Source organism: Mytilus trossulus, chromosome 3 (assembly GCF_036588685.1).
Source record: "Mytilus trossulus isolate FHL-02 chromosome 3, PNRI_Mtr1.1.1.hap1, whole genome shotgun sequence".
NCBI lineage: Eukaryota > Metazoa > Mollusca > Bivalvia > Mytilida > Mytilidae > Mytilus > Mytilus trossulus.
In genome coordinates this window covers 49,142,372-49,168,689 of record NC_086375.1, presented here as the reverse complement: position 1 = coordinate 49,168,689, position 26,318 = coordinate 49,142,372, and the positions used below count along the sequence as shown (strand labels likewise).

The window sequence follows — 26,318 nt, the reverse complement described above, 5'->3', positions numbered from 1 at the left end:
GCGCTCACGCGTATTATTTTTAGGCTGTTTTAGGGAGAAAAATTGATAGCAAAAACAGCAAATATGAAAAAAAAACAAAAAACAATATTACCAACGGTATAAAAAGAAGAATTTGTTCCCGAGGAAATACATAATACCAGGACTCTAATCAGATCAATTAACTTAAGTCCCCATGACCAAATATATTTTGGCACAAAAAACCTGAAGTCACACTGAAGTATCAAACGATCGAATTCGTTTGTTAGTTCAATGGTCAATTTTATAAATTACTTTAAAATTCCATTCAAGTATACGAATCGGGTCGCCTTTTTTGCAGAATGTACTTTCAAGTTTTGTGTGATCAAATATCGCAACTCGTTATTTTTTATGAGTTTTGTTGAAGATTGAGGTGAACTACTAATAAAGGAGATGGAGGGTATATCAATTAGACATCACACAATCCACACAGATAACCGAAAGACAATTAATCATACGTTCATGAAAAGATTGTTCAAAATTGAAAATGGACAATATTCAAATCGTGAATGTTCTCTTAACTTGACTCTTAAATCTTGATGTCAAGTTTGAATTGGAAGGATCACACCGATAGAGTTTGATATTAGATGTATCAAGATGTCAAATGCACCGTTTACCTATTCAGGTACCTGTAAACTGGGTTTTCTTAAAAGTTTTCTTATTTTTTTGTGTTCTGTTGCATTTTCTCCTGTGAACAAAATATCCCCTAAGATACATAGAGTAACAGTAATACTGAATAATTATTCAATTACATTCTTTTTTAAGTACGGAAAACTAGGGGTAAATAAAATTTATAACAATTGTTTTTATGAATAAGATGCAGTTATAAACACTTACTGTGTTTTAGTCTTTCACGAGCTAGTAAGGTCAAAAACAATCTATTTTTTATCAGAATATATGTCTCTTTGAAAATGAAAAAAAAAAAATATTTTGAAAATTGCATTGCATTTATTCTCAATACGATTTTACCTGTCAATTTAAAAAAAATATATATCGAAAGCTTATACAAGCAAGGATTTCGACAAGTTAAGTAATCAGCTTTTCTTCTAGGATATATATGAGTAAAATTTATAGACACCTCACCCCTCCCAAAAAATTAGTACAATGAATAAATAGACATACATATTTTTGAGATTTTGGCAGATAAAATAATGCATTCAGCGTGACATTGAAACACTATTCTTTTATTAAAATTTATTTCGTCATAAACAATCTGGAAATTTCAATTGATCTATGTTTTCCAAAAAATGTACATATGCAAGTTCTTCTAAATACATTTTTTTTAATCTAAAACAAACAGAAAACAAGAAATTGTGTTATTTGCTTATTCACCTTTTTACTTTAAACGGAAATTTGCACGTGAAGATTAATAACTGCTTTTGACCTCAAACTTAATAAACTTTAAAAAAACATGCAATAATTAAATTTCATGATCGATATGTAATTCGTGGTGTTGAATGTTTATGAACAAACTATGGTATATAAAGGAAAGCAGCTTGGTAGTAAGTACAGAGTTCCAGTATTGTGATATATTCAGTGTAGTCCTCCTGTCATACTTAGGTAAGTAACGTGTTTTTTTTTAAATTTCTGGTATGAAATTATCAAAGTTAAGGAGAATAGATTTTCGTTTTAACCATTTGAAATAAGAACTAAACATTGACATACAAAAGAAAATGCGCCTACAAGTACATAAAAGAAAAGATGTACTTATGTGTTCAATATACTTTTGGATTGTACTCTAAAGAGTTGATGAGTTGTTACGTGTAAATAATAACATTAACGGTAGCAAATTTCCTGCACAAGAGTTAAGTCTAAGAAATACAGCCAATTAAGAATTTATTTTGTCAATAATTCCTTTTTTATGATAAAGATTGGAAGCACATGTCTCTATGCGTACCTTATAATAAAACTGAAAAATTATACCTTAGATTTTTTACGCTTAGATTTTTTACTTTTGACTAAGATGAGGGTAAAGCAAGTGTTGTGGAACATATTCGTCTTCTAAAGACACGTTTGCCACACCTAACTGGAATAAATCCATGTTTGTATACTTTATCTGTTGCATTTATAAAATGCTAATCCAATATCTTAAAGCCCAAAATATATACGTCACCAACTCTGTACACACACTAACCAGGGACGCTCGAATTAAAAAAGGCTACAAAAAAGTACAAAAAAGTCAACATTAAAAAGCCGAATCTAAGGATAAATAAAAAAGGAAAGTGCCTAATTAAATGAAAAAATCAAAAGCATTGAGGACACACAATTCCGACAACATCTAAGGGGTCATCCATAATTGTCAACCATTTTCCAAAGTTTACAAAACGTACACTAGGGGGAGGGAGTTAAAAGATCAACATTTTTACCGTACACTTTTTTTTTAACATCAAATAAAACAGTCAGATATATTTCAGTTTCTTTTCAATGCACATTTCTATATAAAACTATACTCTAATAGACGTGATGTTCTTTTTATTAAGAAAGGTTGATTCTTGTCTTGAAGTCTGAAAATAGTTGATGTACACTTTTTGAGGGAGGGTGGGGGTCTGAAAAAGTGTATGTTTTGTACACTTTGGAAAATGGTTGACAATTATGAAAGACCACTAAGGTAATTCCTGGTGTTGTATGTCTCTATACATACAATGATTAAAAGTCTTGAAGAAATAAGGAAAAACAAGAGTGAAACTACACATACTAGTATAATGTTCTATTTTTTATATGTATTTTCTAATTCTAATATTTTTGAAATAACCAAATCTAGTAAAAGAATATCGAGAAATCAAATTATAACGAAACTTCTGTAAAATAATCTGCTTATTTTTTTCTCTTAATAATTATAGAAACCTAAGGATTTTTATATGATGTTTTGTATCAAATAGAGAAAATAATCATCCATCATTAAATTCTCTTTTCAGTATAGAAAATGTGGTCTACTGGTTTTATTCTTTTGTGCTGTGCATTAGTATTAGTACAGGCGGCTGGAAATTACAAGAGGAAAAATGGATATAATGGTTATGTAGGAGGTTACAATGGATATCAAGGGGGAAACGGTAACAATGGTGGTGCTGGATACACTGGCGGTAATGGCTATAATGGCGGTGCAGGATACAGAGGCGGAGCTGGATACACAGGTGGGGCTGGTGGATATACAGGTGGAGCCGGTGGATACACAGGTGGTGCCGGTGGATATACAAGTGGGACCGGTGGATATACAGGTGGAGCCGGTGGATACACAGGTGGTGCCGGTGGATACACAGGTGGAGCTGGTGGATACACTGGAGGTCCTAGAGGATACACTGGTGGTGCTGGTGGATACACCGGAGGAGCTGGTGGATACACAGGTGGAGCTGGTGGATACACTGGTGGTGCTGGTGGATACACCGGAGGAGCTGGTGGATACACAGGTGGTGCTGGTGGATACACTGGAGGAGCTGGTGGATACACAGGTGGAGCTGGTGGATACACTGGTGGTGCTGGTGGATACACAGGTGGAGCTGGTGGATACACAGGTGGAGCTGGTGGATACACAGGTGGAGCTGGTGGATACACCGGTGGTGCTGGTGGATACACTGGTGGCGCAGGATACCAAGGTGCTGGTGGATATACTGGTGGTAATAGAGGATATACTGGCGGTAATGGTGGATATACCGGTGGTTATGCTGGAGATGCTGATAACGAAAATGAAGGTACTGGATACAATGGTAGCGGATACAACGGGAAAGGAGGAAACACATATGGGAAAAAAGTATGTCTAATTTCTTAACTTCTCGTTATTCCTATACCCAAACTGCAAGTCGTTTCACCTCCGGGTGCGGGAATTTCTCGCTACATTGAAGACCTGTTGGTGACCTTCTGTTGTTGTTTATTTATTTGGTCGGGTTGTTGTCTCTTTGACACATTCCCCATTTCCATTCTCAATTTTATTATATTCAAATAGAAAGTCATTGTTATATTCAAACTGCAAGTCATTTCTTATTCAAACTTCAAGTCATCATTATATTTTTTTTTTTAAATTGAGTAATTTTTATCCGATTTTTTATAGTTATATTCATAATTTAAGTAAGATTTATATTTATACTTCAAATCGTCTATTTCCTTATTGAAACAGACAACAACATAGAGAGAAAAGGCATGATTTAACTCAATGGTTGATTTGTTACTTCTTTTCTTCAATTTAATATATTTAAAGATAATTCGAACGTATTTGTGATGTTAGATATTTAGTATTTTACCGTATTAACATGAAATGCTGTATAAGATATAAGGTTGTACCAACAGTACTTGGTGTGAGTATATAAATAAATATATACATATTATATATTCACTGATTACATGTTGGACTATGTTACCGGCAAATCAACCCTTTCAATAAATTCAATTTAGTACAAAAATGTATTATACCATACCTAAACGAGTGATAAATTATTGATTTTCTTTTTCATTTTTAGCCATACGCCAAACCCCAAAAAGTAAGTTTGATTGATGTATATATATTATTTTCATGTTTCAATTACACACAGCCCATCAACACATTAGTACAAAAACTAAAAAATTCAATGGTACAATAATCATTTCAAAAGATAGGGTTCATACAAGTTACTTTTCATCCTCTTTCTTTTAGTAGTTTTATGGTGTTTATCATTAGTGTGAAACAAAACAAACAATGCGTATATTTCATTCTCATACTCATTATATATACAGTTAAATATGATTACAATACCGTAAAAAAAACAGACAATGTTGTATCAGAGACAAAGTTGTGACTTACAATACAGACACCAAAGTAGTCGGTTTCAATATATTTTTATTTTTACTAACTACATTTAGGACTTAGTTGTAGGAACAACCCATATCTCCCCGTTTAGTGGTTTATACTTTGTTATCAGAAAGACAAATTTAAATGAATTCTAATATGATTTTTAATTTTGTTTAAACTTTGAAAGTAAAGAAGTTCATAAAATCATACAAAAAAATTGATAATAATGTTTTCATTCTTTTATTTCTTTTTAGCAATACGGCAAACAACCAAAAGTAAGTATCAATAACACTAATTCTTGTAATGCCTTTTAATTTTCTTGGACATATTTTTATGTAATATTTTTGAACGAAGAATGATTATTTTTAAATTCATGAAAAATCAAGAAAATCAAGAAACGGAACGAAAAAATCTACAAACAAAAAAAATAATTTTGAAACTCCTCACAAGAGTACCATGTTATATGAATCTTGAAACATACATCACTGAACCAACAACACAACAATAATACAAAAAACTATATACGTGTGTATTAAAGTATATATTTTTTCTTTTAATTGTTTTATGTCGTAAAAACAAACAATGTTGAAAATTCCTTCTCGTGACTAATCATTTTTCTGTATTATTTTAGGGAGGCTATTAAGGAACCTGTCAACAAGATGCAACCAGATTGTCAACGACTAAATTATTTTTCTTTTGAAAATTGTTGTTTATACTAGTATTAAATTTTGCATTGCTATATACTTTGTTATATGTTTTTGACATGTGTATGTCTCTTTCCCTTTAACAATCGTATGACACTTAAACAATTCCTCATTACCCTAAAGATAAAAAAAACCAAACCTTGATATTTCATATCCCTACATGTTGTACCTGTTACATCCAGGATTTCACATTAACACAAACTGGACACTTGATCTTTTCGGTATAAAATATTCGGTGATGTATCTGAAAATGCATTAGAGGTCTATGACGTACATGTTCAATCAACATACTGGTTCAAGCTCTTGCTAGAAGCACTAGGTTGATGATACTTCCTTTCCCCAAAAAGAATATACTGTTGTTAAAGAATACAACATCGCTAACAGTATTTTTTTCAGTATATATCTCACAGTTGAAACTATATTCCAGAGCTTGTATAGTATCATGATTTCTTGAAAGAGGGTTCCTGCATACAAATAAGGGTTCATTATTTGGTTCTGGAATCTATGATGAGTTTATTTATAACCACTGGGTCGATGTTACTGCTGTTGGAAATTTATTTCCCCGAGGGTATCACAAGCCCAGTAGTCAGCACTTTTGTGCTGACATGAATTGTCATTGATATGGTTATATTTATTTAACTGTTTACACATTTTTCAGTTTTTTGAAATACTAAGGCTTTTCTACCCCAGGCATTGATTACCTTAGCTGTATTTGGCAAAACTTTTAGAAATTTTGGTCCTCAATGCTCTTCGACTTCGTACTTTATTTGGCCGTTTTAACTTTTTTGGATTCGAGCGTCACTGATGGGTCTTTTGTAGACGAAAAAAGCGTCTGGCGTATATACTAAATTTGGTCCTGGTATCTATGATGAGTTTATTAACTACAAAAATTGAATGGCATCACGTTGACTGTTATTGAATTTCTATTTCACAGATAACGATAGACATGTTCTAATTTTCAGAACAACAATGATGTCTTTCCTTTTAACGTGACATCGCCGAATTGAACATATCACCATATTTGTATTTAAACGTGTGGTAGAGCAGTATATGCTTACCCTTCTGTTGAATCAATACCAGTTTTAAGATTATCAGATAAATTTCCAATAACATTGTTGAAATTTTGCTGAAATACCATAACTTTCATATGTGTGACTTCCACAAAAAATTCATACTTTGTCAAGAAACGCAATGAATTAGCAGAAAACAGATACTCTGAAAATGATATAAAACGCTGGTATTTTTGATCGATACAGAATTGTTCTGTGAGTTAAGTGGATTGTTATTCCAACAGATGGTTCTGAATTTGAATCCTACTGTTAGACTTATTTTTGTTCTCATATGAAGAATAATTTAAATTAAACTCCTCAAAGACAGAATGTAACCATCAAGTACATTATTGATTTCATTGTCTCAAGAAATCTCATCGCCAGAAGTGATTGCATCTCATATAGTACCAAAACTACAAGGTATATTTCAGATTTTGATCTTTTCTTACTTACACATAGGTTGACAACTGCAATTAGTTATCACAGGTACAAGGATTGTAACTAAGTACGCCAGACGCGCGTTTCGTCTACATAAGACTCATCAGTGACGTTTATGTCAAAAAAGTTATGCACCAAACAAGAACAAAATAGAAGAGCATTGAGGATCCAAAATTCCAAAATATTGTGCCAAATACGGCTAAGATAATCTTTTCCTGGGAAAAGAACAGCCTTAGTTTTTCGAAAAATTCAAAGTTTTGTTAACAGGAAATTTATAAAAATGACCACATAATTGATATGCATGTCAACACTAAAGTGCTGACTACTGGACTGGTGATAACCTCGGGGATGAGATGTCCACAAACAACGGCATCGATCAACTAGATTCTATGACAAAAGTGATTATTTCAACTTTTTATTTTTTTAACTTCCCTTTTCCAGTAAGCACCATATTGTCTGCACTATCGTATGGCATTTATATATCTACACTGATACGTTATTCTTGCTTGTGCGTGTTTACGCTAATCGCAATTCATTAGAAGAAGCATGTTCCTTTCACTCAAACTGCATTAACTAATGTATGAGGATGAACGAATGAAAAAGGGACGATATAATTAACGGTTATCATCAAAAAGTTTTAGACAAACTCGATGCATGCGTGTCTCCACACACCAGCTACACATTTATTGTTTTTAGATATGATTCCACATATTTTGTTATGAGTCCGAAAATAAAACTTGATACACCAAAGAACAACCGATCAGTATGCTAGAGTTTGTCATTAACAACATAATTTAGAGGTAGAATTATTCAGGCAGGTGTCGGCTTTCCTATGAAAACCAAATTTGTGTCATTCCTGTAAAATTTATATAAATTTATCTTTCAGAACGTCCTTGTAGGATGTACGTCATATCATCTCTTCACGGTTGACTGCTTTGTAGGCTGATACGAATACTAACCATTTTGTGAGTGCTTAAAGTGTGTTTCTGATTCTAGAAATACCTTTTTTGTACATTTTTAAATTGTTTTCAAACTGTGATATTCAAATGCCATACATAAATTTATTCATTTTTTTAACCACATAATAATATCTCTTCATCAAATCTTGCTTGTATCCGGGAACCTTTGATAACTTATTACAACCAAGGGTCCAAACTTTTCTTTATTTACCCTGTTACACTCCACTGATTGGTAATCCAGGGAAATAAACAGCTGATCCAACTTATTAACTTATAAAAAATAATATAGAGGATGTATAAATGTCCTATACAGAGACTTACTAGTGCTAAAATTAAACATCATGTATTCATTCTTTAAACACACAGTAAATGCAACTTAAATGTACCGCATAAAAACGTTACAACTAGTTCGTTGTCGGTTTGACAAGACTGTGAACAAAAATAGCAAATAGTGCTTCATATTATTAAGATGGGTGAACGGTATGCATTGTTTTTTTGTAATCATGTATTACAAAATACAATAATAAAAATCTATATAAAATGGTTTTAGTTTACTAAAATAATGTAACGTCTGGTGACATTTTCCTTTTACAGTTATTTGTACAAGTTAGTCTGCTGTTGGAGCTGTGTCTGTAATTTAATAACGAAACAACAATTTCACATATATTCAGGACGAGAATAAATGTGCAATAATATAAAAGGTATTGACTGCAAATTTAGTCAATTGGTATGAAGGTGTAGAACTTGGACTGTCCTAGAAGGGTGTGAGTAGAGAAGGGGAGTTTAGTTTTGTTTTTCGACATGCTACCTCCGAGCCTCTCAAAGAATAGTTGCATAGTTTTAATTCAGAGACCATTGCATTCGCCCTACACGATACGCAAGAGTTTAGGTCTACATTGAAATGAGGCATATTTACATGTTGAAGCTGTTAAATATTTTGCACACAATGGTTTGATGGCAATTTATTGCACGGAAATCTCTGACATTTTCGTTCGTTTGGTATGTTTGAGCTTTTAATTTTGCCATTAGATAACGTTTTCCTTCATTTTCCTTGGAGTTCAGTATTTTTGTTGTAATATATATGTAACTACCTCAAACACAGCAGAGTCTTGAATGCGTTGATTGTTGACTTACTTTCTATAGGTATTAAAAATTTCATTTGAAATGGACAAGTTGTATTCAGATCAAACCAGCTCAAAACTATGAATTTTAGGTGGACGATACTCTAAGAGACCCACAGTTCATCAGAAACGGCATGTCATAGCGGTAATAATTAAAACATAAACATATGATATAGAATTTTACATGAACAGACCTATCGAATGCTAAAACATTTTGTTGATCCCGTTGCATTTTTTAAATTTTGTTTACTATGTAGATAAATTTGTTGTAAATCTCCCACCCCTTTTCCACCCGTTTTTTCTAAGGTTCTAATTAAAACTTCACCTACGTCAAATACTTTAGGTCAAACTAATCCAAACTGAAAATACATTCATTGTTTATACCCATCTGCATTTAAATAAAAATGTTCATTTAATCATGTAAGTGATCCTGTATTCACCTTTACACACAATGGTACACAATGCTTTATTCAATAAAATGGTATTGTACGCTACAATTTTCATGGTTTTTGATTATGATTCCACATATTTTGTTAAAAAATGATCACAAAAATAAAACTTGTTACATTAAAGAGCAAGTGATCAGTTTGCTTGAGTTAGACAATAAAACAACTAACCTGGCTAAACTGTCTTTGCCTTAGTAAAGATTTAAAAAACGAAAGATACAAAAAGGACAGTCAAACTCACAAATCGAAAATAAACTGACAACGCTATGGCTAAAAATGAAAAAGACAAACAGACAAACAATAGTGCACAGGACACAACATAGAAAACTAAAGAATAACCAACACGATACCCACAAAAGAACTAGGAGTGATCTCAGGTGCTTCGGAAGGGTAAGCAGATCCTGCTCCACATGTGGCGCCCGTCGTGTTGCTTATGTGATAACAAATCCGGTAAATATTCTAATTCGGTAGGTCACATTCAAGAATGGGGAGGAGATTGATGTTACGACGATCCGAGTTTCCGATCATTCTACATTTTACACAAAATTACTGCATCACTGATATATTTAATGTCAGTAAAAAAATGCTGACTACCTGTTATTTTATATCCTCTTAGACTGCACTTGATCAAAAGCGGTTTCGATTAAAGTATTATTCGAAAGAAACCAAACATTGTACCAATGAAGCGCGTTTTAATAGCAAATGTTGGTAGGACAAATCACATTTATGCAGTTCAAAAGCATTTAAAACCAACATTTAAGATATATAAAAAACTAACGTGACCGAGGCTTTAGACTATATATGCGACAGTATATTAACCTCACATTTTATTAAAAATATAATAACTTTTCAACACTATATTCATGAAGCATTATTCTATTTTAATTATATAAAAAGATTCAATGCATCGCGTTCTCGAAACAAAATCTTTTATGACGAAACGGAGAAGAATGCATTTTTTTGTTAGTAAAATGACAAATTAAGGCAACAGAAGTATACCGCTGTTTGTCAAAAAGTACTAAAAGCTTGATAAAACGTGAGTTTAAACAAAAGTGATACCAAGGGCACTGAACACCATGATACAGATTTTTTTTCCTAAATTTAAAATCCTTATAATATTGTCAAATCTAAGTATCACTTCTGATCAATTGAAACAACATCATTATTTCAGTTTTTAGGTGAGGCTCTGAGAAGATTTCTTCTGCCTTCGAGTATGTCACCCATCTGGCATCAAAAAAAGTAAACAAAACACAAACTAAAGCTCTAAGGAGAATTCTAATCCGAAAATCCCTTAACAACTGGTAAAGCGTCAAACGAATAGAAAACAATTGCCATATTCCTGGCAAGCTGATATAAGCATTTTCTTAAGCAAAAAATAAACTCATCTCAGATACCAGGATTGGAATTTTGTATTTGTGCCAAAAAGTAGACCAAAGCAGAACATATATTACCCTAACAATATTCGGAGTCAACGATTAGTTAACTTTTTTGGTAGATCATAAGACCACCCTAGTACGTGTCATAAGGTGTCTTAAAAGTAATGTTTTTTTTGTTTTTTTTGTGTTTTTTTTTTTAACTCTGTACCCTTTCAAAAGTGTAGTTGTTAGATATCTTTAAAACCAGGCATAAAAAACATATTAAACCACATAAACCAACCTCGTTGAGAGCAAAGTAAAATAAGAAAAAATCCGAACTCCATGAGAAATTACTTTATACAATGGCAAAATCAAAAGCTCAAACAAATCTAACGTTTAAATAAAAACTGTCTTATTCCTGATTAGGTACATAGATCTCTAATTAATCAATAAATTCTAATAACCAAAAATTTGAGACCTTGTACCACCCTATAAATATTCATTATGTCAATGAAAAAGTAATGAACATTTTACATACCACAACATTTGTATGTCAAGGTAAATTAATTAACATGAGATTCAATATCAAAGTTTTATACTATATAAAAAACAGTTAAAAATGAGAATGGAAATGTGTCAAACAGACAAAAACACGACCACAAAAAAAAAACAACAACAGAAGGTCACCAACAGGTCTTCAATGTAGCGAGAAATTCTCGCACCCGGACACATAATTATATGCACATTAAAATTCAGTTCAAGAGAAGTCCGAGTCTGATGTCAGAAGCTTTAACCAAAGAAAATAAACAAAATGACAATAATACATAAATAACAACAGACTACTAGCAGTTAACTGACATGCTAGCTCCAGACTTCAATTAAACTGACTGAAAGATTATGATTTCATCATATGAACATCAATCACACTCCTTCCAGTTAGGGGTTGAGTATAACACCATCATAACATATATTAGAAGAACATAACCCGTGTCATGCCAACAACTGGTTTTTGAATACATGTGTTTAGTTCCGATGCAAAGACCCTATAAGTGAATCAATATCAACGCCAACATATGTAATCTTTAATGACCTGACAACAGTATCGTAACATACATTATAAGTACACTATATTAAATAATCTGTTTAAAAAAAACATTTATGAGCATTTTTGCAAACATTTGATAAGAAAAATATAGAAACGCGGAAAATTTGACATGTTTAAATTATTAACTAAAGACATCGTAATATTTCCTCAACTAAATAAGTTTAAGTCGTAAAAAGAAACATTCTAGAACTACTTCAGAATTTTATTTTTGTTTATTTTGTGTATGTAACTTACAATGAATGGAATTGTCATACTAGCACAGTTAGGTCTACATCGAAAAAACAAGCAAATAGGTAATCCATACTGCATACGAACTTTCTATGTTTAATATTTAAACGTTATTACAAACTTCACAAACACAAACAAACACATTTTACCGCTTCTTTTTTTTTCTCTTTAGAACAATACAAACAGTAAGAAATGATAATAATGTCAAAACGTGTTTTCGTGAATAAATGCAACACATATATACTTTCCAATGACTCAGTTTAGAAGTCTATAATTCCAAGCTATCTCCAAGTCGTGTACTTTCTTTCCAACAAGTAAAACCGCAACTTTTTTTTGTTCTTAAACGATGATAAAAAAATGGTACTCGGAAATCTATAAGGTCAACTGAACTATTAGCAAAATAATTAATTTTAATTTCATTTAGATTACATACTAAGTATTCAGATATAATGATAGGGGTTTTTGACTTTCACTTTTTAAAGTTTTTATGCTTTGATAATTCAAAACTACATGTAATTACTGTTTCATATTGAACTAATTAAACCTAAAAACCATCTTATAATTAATTCAAAGTTTGATATGTATTTCCTAGTGCTAATATGATAAGTGCAACTTATAGTATATATAAGGACGGTTCTTCAAATGTTCCAATATCGCCACTTATTCATTCTAATCCTGCTATCAAGTAAAAGGTAAGATAAATATTTTTATATTCTTTACTACAGAAAATCTCTCAAACTAAAATAAATCTCACAGTGTGAATAATTTCATACAGATGTTCTTCCAATTCATTTAACTTCAATTGAAATTTTTGTTCACACTAAAAAATACAAATTCAACAATACACTTTTTCCATGAAGTTTTTTTCTTATTAACCGTTTCTTATTAAAAATTAGTTCTCCTTGTTGTAAATGTTACAAACTCAGTTGTTTGTTTACGTCGGTTACCATACTGATATAATTTGTTTTGACACCACACTCGTTCACTTTAAAAAAAAAAAGTATTTGTTAAAAATGTTAATGATGAAAATGAAATTTTCTTTTTTTCATTCTTGATCACGACTATTTTATTTTAAGCATGTTACATTAATATAAAAAAAATGTTAATATCGAAAAATGAAATACATTAAGTACACTTAAAATCAACACTTTTGAATGCTTTTATAATGAAACAGTCTAACGAATATTTTTATAACTCTGTTATGGGTCGGGCCGGTCTGTTTATTACCACAGGAAGTTTCAATGGCAAATTTGTGTCTTTGTGTGATAATAACGATCTAAGAGTTATGTTCGTTAAAAAAAGCAATTCTATGCACGAAATTTATCCAATGTTATGTTCGTTTTTACTTATTTATGTGAATATATTTCCGAGTAGATTATTAAATATATTTTCTTTCTAGTGCAATGATTTTTTTCAAAGAACAATCGTTTAATTTTGTTTTAAATCTCAGGTAAAGTTTTAAAATCAGATTATTTTCGGGGCCATCGTTAAGTCTTTTCGTCTGCCGTATAATTTCCTTTGTAAATGGTTACATTTGACGAATTTACACAAATTTCAAACACCCCAAATGTTTTCAACTATTACAGGGTACTGTACTTATGTTGATTGCAAATCCGATACAATACTTATTATAGATTTTTATTTATGTTGGATACAGAATATTTTAGCAATGATGGGGCTTATGAAAGTTGTAGACGCCGTAAAGAACCACTTTATTTTGGCAAGGAACTGGCACTCATACTCATTAAGACTAGAGTAAAACGTAACAACCACGTGTATAGTTCTAACTAAAAGTATAACTTTAAATGGGCTAATAATACATAGGATTAAAAGCATTTAACGTTAAAACATCTTCAATTTTTTGGTAATTCGGAAGATAAATAGAATAAATGAAATATTTTAATTTCAGTGTTAAAAATGCAGTCGATTGGTTATTTTTGTCTTGCCATTTGCGCATTCGTATTAGTACAGGCTGTACAATACAAGAAGAAAACATACGGTGGATATGGCCGTAGAGCTGGATACGCTGGGGGTAATGGATATGCAGGTGGTAATGGATATGCTGGCGGAAATGGATATGCTGGTGGAAATGAATATGATGCCCTAACTGGATATAATGGTGGTAGTAACGGATATAATGGTGGTGACTATGTTGACTTTGCCCAACCTGAAAGCCAAAATGGTTATGGAAACGAAAATGGTTATGCTGGAAATGGATACGGTGCAAGAAAATCATACGGAAAGCCTGTAAGTTTTTAATAAAAAAAATCAAGTTGGTATGTCCCTTCAAAAAAAGACTGTGATCAAAATCAGTAAATGTCGGGTCTTTGAACTGAATGTTTCACGTAAAACCTTAGATTTTATTGAATTGTTAAATATTGACGAAGCATGTTATTGTGTTTTATTTCATTTAACAGAATTATATAATTATGAGAGGTCTAGCATTTTCTTTCGACAACGTGAAGGAACTTGTTTTATATTTAGTTTATTTAGATTGATATAAATTAAAGGACTTTTGCATAATTTTACCACAGTAAAACGATTTAGATTAACTATTTCTTATTATTACTTTTTAGTCATACGGCGAAGAACGCAAAGTAAGTATACATGTATCTTAGTTTATCAAATTTCACATATGTAATGTTAGTTATCTCGCATTTTTCCCTCTTTCAATTTTTTCAAATTGTTAAATTTTGAAAAACTTTAATCATGAACAGAAAACGAATCTTAACTAAATATTTATGAAGCTATAGCATTCATTCATTTAATCATATCCTCATGAATGAGATTAAATGAACTTATGATTAGTGAATAAACTAGATAAACGTCAAAATGAAAAACAAAATATCAGTATTAGAAAAAAATATGAAGTAAATACACAATACATAAATGATTGTTTATATAAGCAGTATTAACATCATTATTGATGCAGTGACACATCATGTATTGGCACGCCTAATAGCACCGTATCAGAGATCGACTATATTTTAAAACCCACTGGACAATTTGTGCGTGACAAAGCTTGAGAACCTGAACTGATTTATCTATGCTAGTTAGATTTCTTCAGCATACATGCTTAATTCACAGTAAAGTTGCACTGTATAATTGTCACTTCAAAGGTCCAATCAGACTTTGCGTTGTGCATTAGCACTGGGGCAATTACAATTAGCATGTACATAAACATCTTTAAAATTCCTCGTACATATATCACATGTATTACTTGTTGTATTTGGTATTTCAGTTAGTAATTTAATTATAAAAATTATTAAATATTTCTCATTATTTCCTTTTAGTCATACGGCAAAGAGCGCAAAGTGAGTATACATTTATCTAAGTTTATCAATCAAATTCCAAAATTTAATTTTAGTTTTCTTGCCTTATCCCCCCTTTTTCTATTTTTTCAAAATGTTTAATTCCAAATTTTGATAAACTTTATTTATGAACAGAGGACGAATCTAAAGTAAAAGTTTATGAAGCGATACTGAAAAATAACTTATCAATGCATATATCATGTAGCTTTTATAAAATAGTTAATTTTGTTAATTTTCCCCAAAAAATTAGACACAAATCATATGTGCTGGTCATCTTTCCAATCGGATATTTTTTTTATTATTTCAGGGTGGCTACTAAGGATCCTATCAACAACATGCAACTGAAATTCCGACAACTCATATGTGTTAATATATTGATTCGAACATTTGTATTTATATTCTTTTGTAAAATATTCAAAAACAAATAAATTATATTCTTCTAACTGTATCTGTACTTTTTGTAAATTTATTTTTACGAAGTAATTTTATAGTTCAAAGTATTTCAAATTCAAATTGATATAGTACTGCACGTCATTGAGATTATAAACCATAGAGAAAAAAAAAACAATTTATAAATATTATGTCTCCGAATCGCTTTTCGTGATTAACCTTTGTCATGAATACTTAAGCCTTTTTTCGGTCACAATAAAATAAATGTTATTCAGAGCCAGTTGTGATACCATATGTCAAATTCCAAATCAACTGGAACCTAAGTAGGAAGTGAACAGTTTAAACTGTGAATTCTAAAGACTACAGTAAATATAAAATCTCTGAAAGATACAAATGTCTATAAAAAAGTTGATGAAATTATAAAAGATAAAAAAAAAAAGGTAAAGAATTAAAAGCAGCCCCAGACATGTTAATTCTTGATGTGCCTGTTCAAAGCTTTGAACAGAACCTCGGTGGATGTGGTTTATTGTGTCTGCTATATTCAGATTCGTTTAATTGTTGTATTGTATAACGATCCATTGATTTTCTTTTTTCAATTTTGTTTATACATCGTAGCTTTTTAACGTTAGCGTTAACGTTAGTTACGAGTTTTACTTGTTGTGAATTTGTTCGGGAATCTGTACTGGTTGAAATCTTTATAAAAAGCTTTCTTTATTTGTCTTTGTAAATTATTTACTTTTCCTGTTTATTTTATCGTTGGTTAAATCTTGTTGGCTTGGCTCGGTCCTGATACATCCGGTCATTGTGTTATTGTGCTATTTTCATGTTTTTTTGTCTTTCATATTTGTATATGTCGTGCACAAGTTGCAATTTTGTACAGGTTATAACGTGTACAAAAATATTGTACATGTTATAACTTGTATAATGCAAAATTACAAGTTATAACATGTACAAAAGTACCTCATACATGTTATAACCTGTACAAAATATTGCTTAAAAATGGTTTTAACTTGTACAAAATTTAAGATAAATCTTAATGAAGTAAAATATACTTTTAAATTCACCAATGCCTAAATAACAACAATAAATAGGCCAGAACGTGTCTTTTTCTGTAGAGGACCATGCTCACTAAGTTTCAGAAATATATGTTTCATGACTTATGTTGGCAAAATGTGTTTTCATGTAATTGTATGTTTGATATAGTCCAGCATGTCTTAAATAAGTGTTACACTATCTACTAAGAGCTGTCATTTCCTAATGACAATTACATTAGATACAAGTAACTAAATTCTTCCAAAATTTTTTAGAACATTGCCTTCTAATTTTGGGTAATACTTCTCCCTCTCGTTTTATAGCATGCACAGACTAAAACAATCACATCTTCCTATATCTAACTGAAGACTAAAACAATGTCTTATATGCTTACTCTGTAAAAGCAAGATAAAGCTGAAATAGTTTTCATTGGACCACGCCTCATTATCAATATCTTTGGATCTACTCTTCAACATTTTTGGCCTTCAGCATGACTTTATAACTGAATTTGTTTATAAACTATAAAATCATTGCATGAGGCGAATGTCATTGTGATGTTTAAAATATACATCCTCTGCTTTGAAAGCATGTATTTGTGTCCTTTGGATGTTGTCTGCTCCATGGGGTATTTTAAACACATACCCCATTTCAATTCCCATTTTGTTTTGTAGACACATCTATCCTGGCTATCCTCTTATGTCTTTAAGTGTCAACTAGAATAAAATTATTTTACTTTTGCCTTCAAAGTGAACACTCACAATTATAATTCATGAAATAAAGATATGTCCATAGATAGTCATAAGAGGATCATAAGACATGTCCTAAGATACACCTTATAACAAGTCTTAGGAATGCTTCTTAATACCGACCGATGGACATTAACTGTAGCAAAACAGGACAAAACACACTATCATAAAGGAATAATAGAAAAGTTATGAAAATATTATTGAGGTCAATAACATCTGTTGCGATGATAGAAACATATCCTTATTTTTCGATTTTGTACAAGTAAAAACCATTTTTAAGCAATATTTTGTACAGGTTATAACATGTACGAGGTACTTTTGTACATGTTATAACTTGTATTTTTGCATTATACAAGTTATAACATATACATTTTTTTTGACATTTATACCTGTGATATCTGTTTCTGTTGTTCCCACATTGTTGCTTAAATAATGGAATTTTATGCGACTGTCATATAAATGAGGGGCTACGCTATCTCTAGACCAAGGTTTTATCCGCTATTGTTTTGCATATGTAAATGGATGTGCCAGATCATGAATATGAATGTTGTTTTCAATTCGTTAGACGGTTTGAGCTTTGGATTTTGCATTTGATAACGGACTTTGCCTTGGAGCTTGGTAATTTGTCTTCTTGTTGTGCATACCACAAAGTAAACAAAACTGAACAGTATCGTGTGGTTGCAGTTTCTGAAAGTAAGCCTAAAGCATTCGAACTCCTGAAATAGATATCACATCCTCCTACATTCTAATAAACAGCTGTACTTCCGAGTATATTTCATACACCAAACAATTTCTAGACTTACCATACCTATCTTATTATACCGATATTTGTATTAGGTGAACACTCTTATAAAAACTTTTCATACGGATGAGATCCTGGCTAAACCATTAGTTTTGCATGACCTCGTTCAATATTTTAAATCTTCGTCATTCTCTGCTATGAAATGAATTCTGTCAAAAACTTCTAATGTTCTATCCTTTACACAACAATCCCATTTAAAAAGTGACAATTCGTCGTAAATAAATATACTATGCTTTCATTATAGAAAGGGTGCCATACGCTGATTTTTGTTTGTTTTTGGATATAATTTGTTAATAGCCAAAAAATTAAACATGCATCATCGATGAACATGATTGGTATGCTTGAGTTTCTCATAGACACCATTTTTGTTGAAATTAGAGGTAGACTTTTACATTAGGTAGTAGTCATTCCTATATAGTACCAAATAACCTTCTTTTTTTTTTTTCAAATGAGGCGAAATGAGGCGAAGTTCCCGCAGACACTTGTAAAAAAAGATTAAAGAAGCTAGATCTTTCAATCTCATATACAGGTATATTGATTGTGTGCTTTCCATTAACAATTTGATCCCGTTTATATACGTTTGAACTAAAGATTTAAGAAACCCTATATACCGCTTTCCTACACTCGTTTGTACACATATATCTCGAATTCTACTATAGCGGTCATCTTATTACCAGAATCTATGGCAAACAAGACGATTTCAATTTCTAGATAATAAATTTTCCAATCCTTAGTTAGTTTTCTCGTTTGCATGTTTTACAATTGACATTTCGGGCCCTTTAATAGCTGACTATGGGTAATGGGCTTCGCTCAGTGTTGAAGGCCGTGCGGTGACCTAAAAGTTGTTAATTTCTGTGTAATTTGGTATCGTGTGGGAAATTATGTTATTGGCAATCAAACCACATCTCCTTTTTTATATTGACCTACAAATGTGCGTATCGAGTATATATCTAAAACTTAAAGATAATCTTAGCAAATAATTCAAAATGATCTTAAGTTATCGATTCTAGTTGCTTAGTATACGTGTCATATTATTTCTTTTAAGTGTTCCATTTATTCCCTTAACGGGACTCTGTGATATCCATTTGACTTCTATATATTTGCAGAAAAAAAATTCTTAAAAAAAATTTTTTTTTCAAATTTATATTTTTTTTCTTGATGTATGTTTATATCTGATATATACGAATTCTGACAATAACTTTCAAAATTTTTGGACAATAATTAAGAAAGCTCCCCATTATTTTTTTACGTGTTGATTACCTGATTGAGTAAGTATAAGAAGTGTAACGGTCTTCCATTCAAACAGCAAACATGTGCTTTTAATGTTTGTTTATTTATGCCTGATGCAGACATGGACAGGGATGCCATTCGGTGGCAAGACGTTTTTTGAAGTGCTTTTTACATTCGTTTTACCCTTATGTTTATATTTTATGTCATTTGTTCTTTATCGAGACTGGATGTTAACTATGTTATATGTGTTCATTCAAAAAAACTTTTTTGACGACGTGTTTGTCAAATGTGTTATCAATATGAAATCTTTTTTGTTGGCGACTTATAGGATTAATTTATATGGGTTTTTTTCAGTTGTGTTGTATGTCCTTAATGTATGTGTGCACAGTTTTGACGTCTGGAGTCGAGTCGCTGTAACATTAATCTATTGTGTGTTTCTGCGTGGGTTGCTTACTAAATTCTTTCTACATATAATGGAATCAAAAATAACTGTCATAAAAGTGGGAGGTTTAAATAGCCATAAGTCAGGAATCTGATGTACAGTAGTTGTCGTTTGTTTATCAATATACGTGTTTCTCGTTTCTCGTTTTTTTTTATATAGATTGGTTTTCTCGTTTGAATGGTTTAAAACTAATAATTTTGGTGCCCTTTATAGCTTGTTGTTCGGTGTGATCCAATTTCCGTGTTGAAGGCCATACATTGACCTATAATGGTTTACTTTTTTAAATCGTTATTTGGTTGGAGAGTTGTCTCATTGGCACTCACACCACATCTACCTATATCTATAAAACCAGATTTCTATTTCATTCAACTCAACATCAATGGGAGAATTTTCTTTAAAATTAGTGTTCAGCCTTCCTATATAACTTTTTTCTTTTCCTATAGAAATTTTAAAAAAAATGGCTGCACTCCGAACACAATAAGTTCGAATAGAAACGAGTAGGGCCATTTAAGAACTATAAATCAAACATTGTAACATTATTTGAATAAAAACATAATACAGTTAAAATAAGTGGACTACACACACGTTAAAACATTGAGTAGGATAGTGATTTGTGTCCATGAAAGTCATATGAAACGGGTTTCTTGATATTATGAGTGCATTTCTTTCTAACCAAACTTCTGCAAACGTTTGTCGCGTTTGTTGTTGTTTTCTAAACGCTACAAATTTAGAAACAAATACATCGTTTAATAAGTCTTCACTGACCCTATTTGAACTTTCAATAATGCATACACATGTTCTTGGTAAACAGATTTTCACAAACGTAGAAACAAATACATCGTTTAATCAGGTTTAAGTTAGAAACAAATGTAGCGTTTCTACTAACAAACGACAAACGACAAACTGCAGACGCATTTTTTATGTAAACTTTGCAAACTTATGTTAGAAACAAATGATCAAAACATGTGCGCGCTTAGGCTAGCCGTTTGCATCGTTTGTGCTAGAAAGAAATGCACCCTTTAATGTTGAGAAAATAATTGAATTAATGCATATATTTATTTACCAAAACGTAAAATCACAAACATACTGAAATCCGAGATCAATTAATAACGAAAAGTCCCTAAACAAAAGGGGGAATCAAAAATCAAACCGAACATATGCACAACAACTTTTATATTCCTGACTTGGTACAGGCATTTTCTTATGTATAAAATGATTGATTAAACCTGGTTTTATAGCTAGCTTAACCTCTCACGTGTATGCCAGTTGCATAAAAATCAATAACACGTAAGAATGAAATAACAATATTCAAACTCCACGTGTGTTAAATTCTATCTAACATCTCGGGGTTCCTCTAGCACTTGAATTGTGCGACAGCCGACGTTTTTATGAGAGTTCTCGTGGTAAGGCACTGCATAATGAAAAACGTTTGGCAAATAAGTACGTACAGACATTAATTCCTTTCTGATGATTATTATATAAGATATGGTTTCTCTTTTTTTCATGTTTTGTTAAAAGTGAAACTTTTTTCTAAATATCCTTTTATTTGTTAAATTTAAAGCTTTATAAAAAGTTAAATAAAAAAATTCGGAACTCTAAAGAAAATTCAAATCGGAAAGTCCCTTATCAAATAGGAAAATCAAAAGCTCAAACACATGAAACGAATGGACAACAACTGTCATATTCCTGACTTGGTATAGGCATTTCCTTATTTCCATATCACTTTGAACGTCCATCTACCTTATAATACTATTAGCAGTAGATATTAAACTTTGATCATTTGATAACATTGATCCATAGTGTAGAACCTACATTAGCGTTTCGCATATTTATCAAATCACTCTTGCATTTTATAGATAAAAAGTGTTTAATGCATTTATATATGCATCTGCTTTATACAGACAATTAAATCCACTTAATTAAATGAATATTTGTTATATTAACGTTATGTCTATACTATTTTTCAACAATTCACCTGAATATTCGAATTAAGTTAACTGGTCAACCAAATCAACTAGTGACATCTACAATTTTAACCATAGTTTTTTACAACCTTTTTCATTTCTAGGTATATGTGTTGATTTTGCATAGACAGCAAATAAAAAAAACCTGGGACTTTCGATAATTCACCTATTTTTCTAAAAATAAATTTTGCATATTATGATTTATATTTTTTCAACTTATTAAATTTCAGAAACATGCAGTAATTAAATTTGTTGATTGATAACTATAACGTGGCATGGAATGTTTATGATATTATAATAAGAACGAATTGTGGTATAAATAGGGAGTGCATTTTTTTAGTAAGTATCGGGTTTCATCCATTGCAGTCCTATCGCCATAGAAAAGGTAAGTTAAATACTTTATAATTTTTTTATAGATTATATTACGAAGACATTTCGATTTTCTTTTTCGTTATATTAAAATAAATTATTTGCCTAAATTTATTGATTAATTGATTTTGATTTTATTTTCAAATAGAATAATTCTTTTTAATGGAACCTTCATTTAGATACTAGTAACAACTACAAGAATTCAACAGCATTTTTTATCTTTTCAAAAATTTTTCGTTGTCCGTGCGATGTCGTTATCGTTCGCCTTACAAATTAAGGGGAAAAACTTATAGATACTAATGTGTTGAAACAATTACAAATTATAATACTGCAAACATTTTGTCTTGTGCTATTCTTACTACATTTAAAAGTCCTTATCGAAAATGCCTAAAACAAACAGTATACCGATACGATGCAAATAACTAGTGTTGCAAGAATTTTATTGAAAAAGGTTATTTCAGCGGTCGAACATTGAAAAGCATATATGCAATGTAGAACAAAATTAAATAAACTAATAAAAGGCGTTAGAATATAAAAATAAATGATTAACTAGAAAATAAGACTGAACTAACGTTATATATGTGATATGTTTTCATTTAAAAAGTATGTTTTATTAGATTGAAAAAAGAAAATAAGTCAAAAAGAGGCGAAAGATACCAAAGAGACATTCAATTTGATAAGATGACTTTGTTTTTTTTATTGCCAACTCCTTATAACAAATCTTGATGATTTTCATTTTTAATATTGTAAACTTTATTCCGAACACTGACGAATAGAAATTGTGAGAATAGTTGTCAATTTGCCTTTTTTCTTCAGTACCGAAAATGTGGTCAACTAGTTTTGTTCTTTTGTGTACCTGCGCACTTGTGTTAGTACAGGCAGCTGGAAAACGCAAGTACAATAGAAAAAATGGATACAATGGTAACGTAGGATACACAGGTGGAAACGGTTACAATGGCGGCAATGGATACCGTGGTGGTAATGGCTACACCGGCGGTAATGGATACAGTGGCGGTAATGGCGGTAATGGTGGTGGCTATACTGGCGGTAATGGTGGTAAAGGCGGTAACGGATACACTGGTGGAAATGGCTATACAGGCGGTAATCGTGGATATACTGGTGGTAATGGCTATACCGGGGGTAATCGTGGATATACTGGTGGTAATGGCTATACTGGTGGTAATCGCGGATATACTGGAGGTAATGGTGCAGCAGGCGGATATACCGGTGGCAATGGTGCAGGTGGGGAATATCTTGACCTTGCACCAATCGATACTGACATTGGAAACGGTTACAGTGGAAACGGAGGAAATGGTTACAGTGGAAACGGAAATGGTTACAATGGCAACAACGGAAATGGTTACAATGGCAACAACGGAAATGGTTACAATGGCAACAACGGAAATGGTTACAATGGCAACGGAGATGGTTACAATGGCAACGGAGATGGTTATAATGGCGACGGAGATGGTTATAATGGTAACGGAAATGGAAAATCATATGGCAAAAAAGTAAGTTTTTTCCTTACCTCCATTAGGTCATTTTTGTAGACGAATTGCGCGTCTGGCGTATATACAAAATTTAGTCCTGGTATCTATGATGAGTTTATTTATATAAGAGTCAATAGAATGATTCGAATGATAATATCGCTACCAATTTTAGCTCATATAATTAAATACTAAAATTGTAACATGTATTATAAATTTGATAATCCTGTTGACAAACTAATTTGATCTTTTTATGTAATTCTTTTCTTGCATGAGTTTTTTACGTAGTAAATTAGACGACATTAACAATTATAAAAGATATGTTTTTGTTTTGTTTTTAGTCATACGGAAAAGACCGAAAAGTAAGTAAAGCTTATCTTTATTTATTGTACCGTTTTTGTCTGAATTTTTGTATCTGTGACATCTTGTGATCTTTGATATTCTTAATAAATAAGAAAAAACAAAAAACCAATGGAAAAATAGCCAAAAAATATAAAACACAAACTTACAAAATTATCATGTTATATGAAAACGGGAGTTGTAGGACTTATACATTATTAAGGAAAATCAGAAATTGAACAGGTTAAAAAAATTATGACGGATAATTTATGAAGATTAAAAAAAACTTGGTTTTTACATCATACACCATGGCATTATACCTTTCCCTATTTTATGATTCTTTTTCTTTTGTTTTAGGGTGGTTATTAAAGAACATGTCAACAACATGAGACTTGATCTTCAACGAATTATTTCTGGTTCTTTTGAAATTTCTGTACATATTATAATAAATTTTGCATCGTTATATACTTTGTTATATGTTTTATCTATATATATATACCCCCCCCCCCCCCATTCTACCACATGCCAATGGCTTTTAATGAAAAACTCTTGCTTAGCAAAACTGGCAAAAATGTTCATGAAAACTCACAACATGACTAAACGTGTATTGGTATGTACATTGACTCGGAGGATGACGGATTATGGTCTTACATCCTGTCGATTTTTATGTACTTACTATTTGACATTGTACATAATAAGGCCGGTCTAGTTCTATAAATATGCTGACGTCTTTACACTACGCACGTCAGATGCTTACTGGCTGAATTTTTCGGGAACATAATTTATTTGTCAGTTGCTATTAGTTTTCAACTATCTTTCAGTAACTGCAAAAACTCTAAGATCGACACATCATGTTTCGTCTTGGTGTTAGTTGTGTCTATGGTTCGAGCCTATAGCTGATGGGTCAAGTTATTTCAAACTGATGTTTACTGTGTGTTATAATTATATCAAGGTCCACGTTCAGGGAAGGGTTGAAATATCGCAAACAACTACGCATTATGATATAAGTGCATGTCATATGGGATTGACCTGTTATTCAATAGTTGTTGTTGGTTGCTGTCTGTAGTATTTATAATAGTTCTGTGTCGTCTAAAATCAGGATGTTGGTTTTTATGTTTGAATTGATGTCATGTTATGTCAGTTGTTTTAGCTGACTATTTGGTGTGGGATTTGCTCATTGTTGGAAACATTACTGTCACACCATGTACAGATGCACCTCAACCCAGCAATTAGGTCATCAACAATCATACAATATTATCTTTTTCTTAATTGGTTTTATCCTAAAAAATAAGTAAGTAGTAATTAAATCATCTTAAAGTGACATGTGCTATATGTTTAAGTTACAAAGATATGATATACGAGGGATATAAATACATCCAGCCTGAAGGACCTATAAGTCAACTTAAATAACATTCATCATGTTCACATATCCACGTTCTTGCAAATAATTCATTCTACACGATTCCATCTTTGAAACTGTTAACTTACTATGTTTCATTCGATGATAATGATACTTGTACTTTGAATCTAGAAAAGCGCTTAAAACGCTGAAGTTAATCAAGTGTATTTTTCATTTACTAGCACTGGGTAGATACTTCTTCTGACGGACTGTTAGTTCCCGAGAAAATTCAAATAATTGGAAAGGCAGTACCTCTGTATTGACATCAAATTAGCAAGCTTTTCTTCTTTCTTTGTTGATTTAGTCAAAGAAACTAAAAAAAAAGTCCTGACTTCCCCCAGGCGAAGATGACTTAAGGCGAATTAAGTAAAAGTTAGGTTAACATGGGGATTTGACCTTTTTTTATTATTACATTTCCATTTCTACTGTTTCTATTTTAGTTCCCTTTTTGTCGTATAGTTCGTAGTATGTTTTAGTCTTAGTCATCATTGGCTTTCAGATGATTGAGTAACTAATGAAGCTGAATCCAGAAAAGCAATTTAGACACACTAAAGTGATATTTTTATTTACTAGTAGTAGATTCTGGGTACTACATTATTTGTCATCTTATTCACATATTATAGGATTCTTT

The 26,318-nt window shown here is 31.5% G+C and overlaps 3 protein-coding genes across 4 annotated transcripts; all 3 read left to right on the top strand.

Annotated features, from left to right (window-relative positions):
- The first annotated feature begins 1,442 nt into the window (after nt 1-1,442).
- Nucleotides 1,443-5,510, top strand: LOC134709501 (uncharacterized). Of its 2 annotated transcripts, none has more exons than XM_063569660.1 (5): nt 1,443-1,575; nt 2,931-3,760; nt 4,464-4,484; nt 5,026-5,046; nt 5,403-5,510. In XM_063569660.1, exons 2-5 carry the CDS (start codon nt 2,939-2,941, stop codon nt 5,412-5,414), a joined length of 876 nt encoding a protein of 291 aa, XP_063425730.1. In that variant the 5' UTR covers nt 1,443-1,575; nt 2,931-2,938; the 3' UTR covers nt 5,415-5,510. The 2 variants fall into 2 exon arrangements, with proteins under 2 accessions (XP_063425730.1, XP_063425731.1); XM_063569661.1 differs by having other exon boundaries at nt 1,468-1,579; nt 2,936-3,760.
- A 7,295-nt stretch (nt 5,511-12,805) lies between these two features.
- On the top strand, nt 12,806-15,872 carry LOC134709500 (heterogeneous nuclear ribonucleoprotein A3 homolog 2-like). The gene is made up of 5 exons (XM_063569659.1): nt 12,806-12,868; nt 14,086-14,423; nt 14,753-14,773; nt 15,470-15,490; nt 15,795-15,872. The coding sequence occupies exons 2-5, from the start codon at nt 14,094-14,096 to the stop codon at nt 15,804-15,806; spliced, it is 384 nt and encodes a 127-aa protein (XP_063425729.1). The 5' UTR covers nt 12,806-12,868; nt 14,086-14,093; the 3' UTR covers nt 15,807-15,872.
- Nucleotides 15,873-22,391: 6,519 nt separating this feature from the next.
- On the top strand, nt 22,392-24,751 carry LOC134709498 (N66 matrix protein-like). The gene is made up of 4 exons (XM_063569658.1): nt 22,392-22,478; nt 23,279-23,973; nt 24,291-24,311; nt 24,646-24,751. Exons 2-4 carry the CDS (start codon nt 23,287-23,289, stop codon nt 24,655-24,657), a joined length of 720 nt encoding a protein of 239 aa, XP_063425728.1. The 5' UTR covers nt 22,392-22,478; nt 23,279-23,286; the 3' UTR covers nt 24,658-24,751.
- The last annotated feature ends 1,567 nt before the right edge of the window (nt 24,752-26,318 follow it).